This window comes from Haliaeetus leucocephalus, unplaced genomic scaffold, assembly GCF_000737465.1.
Source record: "Haliaeetus leucocephalus isolate CR32 unplaced genomic scaffold, Haliaeetus_leucocephalus-4.0 Scaffold164, whole genome shotgun sequence".
In the NCBI taxonomy this organism is placed as follows: domain Eukaryota; kingdom Metazoa; phylum Chordata; class Aves; order Accipitriformes; family Accipitridae; genus Haliaeetus; species Haliaeetus leucocephalus.
This window is the reverse complement of record NW_010972600.1, coordinates 1,961,686-1,964,393: the sequence shown is the minus strand read 5'-3', so window position 1 is coordinate 1,964,393 and position 2,708 is coordinate 1,961,686. Positions and strand designations below refer to the sequence as shown.

At 65.5% G+C, this 2,708-nt stretch overlaps 1 protein-coding gene across 1 annotated transcript in view; it reads left to right on the top strand.

Moving 5' to 3' along the window:
- The window catches only part of LOC104829202 (chromosome unknown open reading frame, human C19orf60), a 2,268-nt gene extending 238 nt beyond the window's left edge, over window positions 1-2,030 (top strand). Inside the window, exons 2-5 of the mRNA XM_010563313.1 lie at window positions 212-381; window positions 893-1,097; window positions 1,200-1,288; window positions 1,580-2,030. Of these exons, the coding sequence (XP_010561615.1) occupies window positions 212-381; window positions 893-1,097; window positions 1,200-1,288; window positions 1,580-1,652 (537 nt within the window). The 3' untranslated portion in view covers window positions 1,653-2,030. The remainder of the gene's footprint in view (window positions 1-211; window positions 382-892; window positions 1,098-1,199; window positions 1,289-1,579) is intronic.
- Window positions 2,031-2,708: the final 678 nt, after the last annotated feature.

The following is a 2,708-nucleotide window of genomic DNA, read 5'->3' as shown; positions in this document are numbered from 1 at the left end:
TTTTGTGGGCGGTTGGGGGGGGGGGGTCCTGGGGCGTAGGGGGGGGGGGGGGGGGGTCCCAGTGCTGGACCGAGCTCAAGCACCGCGGCCAGGCTCAACCCCAGTTCCCCCAGAACTGGCACTGGTGTGGGGTGGGGGGAACTCAAGGCCCCAGCACCGGGGTGAGACCCCCCCACCCCGGGAGGTGCCGGCTCTGCCCAGAGCCCGTTAGCGGGAGCAGAGCCGCCCGGTGAAGCGTCGGGTGCCGTGCCGGTGGCACCGTCGTCCCACGCCGTCACCATCCCCTTGTCACCGGCAGACAGGCGAGGCTGTGAAGGTGCTGCTGCAGCGGCTGCAGGCGCTGCAGGGCGAGCGGGCCGAGGCGTACCGGCTCTTCGAGGAGTGAGTACCGGCACCGTGGGGATGGGCACCGATGGGGACGGGACCTGCCAGGGTGGGGGATCCCCAGCAAGGAACCGAATTCCGCCCGCCATCCTGATTTTTTTGCATCCTGATGGGAAGGGGCTGCCGGAACGGAGCAGCAGCCATCGGGGCGGTTGATGAGCTCCAGCTGGCAGGGGGACGCCCGCGCCGGACACCTGTATCCTATTTTAGCATCCGACAGGAGATGATGGGCTTCCCGGGATGCGGGCTTGCGAGTGAAAAGGAAGAAAAAGCCCAACGCTCCCCCCAGCTCCCCCCCGCAAAAAGAGCTGCCAAGCCCGTCCTGTGCGAGGGGTGCCTGGTGGCGGGGATTGGGAGCTGCCAAATCTGGGCAGGAAAACCCTCCTGGTGCATCCTGCGGCGGGGTGGCAAAGGGAGCTCAGCACCGGGACTGGGACCACGGGGTTCCACCATCCCGGTACCCCACAGGTGTGGTGACGGTGGCTTCCCCCCCAAAACCTGTCCCCAGGGGCCACCGGGCATACCTGAGCAGCGCACCCCACTATGATTTCCCACGTTACCGGCAGCTGGTGCACGAGATCACGCTGGCCTTCAACGGCATCTCCCGGGAGGTGCTGTGCATCGCCGGGCGCCTGCGGGACGAGCTCGCCCGCCCGGACCTGGCCCAGCACCTCGCCCATCTCCAGGAACGGGAACAGGAAAAGCTGCAGCTGGTGAGTATTGGGCTGGGGGGGGCGGGGTCCCCACCGCTGCCCAGAGCAGGGCTTGGGCTGCTTTTTGGGGGTGTCTCAGCTCCCGCCGTGTCCCCACCGCAGACGGCGCAGCTCCAGCTGGCTCGGCAGCAGGCGCAGGACCAGCCCGACATGGACGCCCATCAGCAGGAGGTGCGGGAGCTCAAGCACAAGTAAGTGGTGGTCCCGCTGCCCTCTCCTACCATTTTTGGGATGGCGGCAGCCCCCTCCAGGCTAAGAGCCCCTTCCCCGCGTTTCCCCTCCCTCCAGCCCAGGGGGGCCCACATGGTGCCTTCAAAAGCGCTTTCGGCCGCAGCCCCGGGGAGGGTTTGGCGATGCCGCGCGGCCGCGGTCCCCTCGGCCTCCCCGGGCTGAGTGTTTCATAAACAGCGCGGGGAAGGCAAGGCGGCCCAGATAATATGCTCCATATGGGCTTTATTTATAGTTTCCATCCGCTCTCGTAGGCTAATTAAAACCATTGAGGCAATCAGCGAAATTCTCCAGGACCTCAAGTACGATTCGGAAGAAGTCGAGTGATGGGTGTCCCCGTGGGAACGGCTGGAGGGGCCAGCCGGTGGAACGGGGGCCCCGCTCACACCCCCGGCCCCCACCCGCTCCCAGTGCAGCCCCCCAGGCGCCCGCGCCACCCCAACAAGGTGGGCGTCTTGCCCTTGACCCCTTTTCTTGAGCACAGGCTGGAAGGGGTGGAGAACCCCTCGCTGGGAAAAATGGGGTCCCCCAAAATCCTGAGCATTGCTCAGGCGTGGGGCTGGTTCCCCTCCCCGGCTCTGCCAGCTGCACTGGGGCTTTGCCCAAGCAAAACCGCAACCAACTGTGCCGAGGGGCTGCCTTGCTTTGACCCCCATCGAGACGGACACCGCCTTTGCTGCTGGCTGGAACCCTGCAGGCAGCAGCTTCCCCCCCCAAAAAAACCCCACCTCTCGGAGATCAGCTGTGCCCCCAGCCCCACAATGGCTCCAGTGCCCCACAAATGCCCTTTCTATGGTCATCCAAAATAAACCTGTCCCCATGGTTTGGTGTAAAGGACTTGTGTCGTGTCCCCCCCTCCAGTGCCCCCCCCTCCACCTTGGCTTGGGAGCCCGGGGATGGGGTGACGAGGGACACGGATCCCATTTGGCTGCCCGCTGCATCCCCGTCCCCGTGCGCTGCTGCCGCTCCGCTGACGCAGACCCCGGTGGGGTTTCAAGAGGTTTATTGGCATTAAGCTTAAATCTGTTCCTAATTGACTGAAATGGAACCAAAATAAGGCTGGTTTGAATCAAAATTGGAGCAGGCACTGGGCAAACCCCAGCAGCCTCAAACCAGCCCATGTGGCTTCCCAGGGCCAGACCCCCCCTCCCCGTGCGCTCGCACATGGGTCCCTGGGGCGAAAAACAGCCAAAATTGCTTCGGGGGTGGGGGGGGTGGGGGCTGTGTCGAGGGTGGGGGGACACACCCAGAAAGCCCCCGGTGCCCCTTTCATCCCAGAGGCTGCTCTGGCTGGCGGTTAAGGAGCAAAGCCTCCGCACCCCCCCCGGCCAAGCGAGGCTGGGGGGTCCCCTCGCTGCCGCGGGGTGCGAGCGGTGTGGCGGG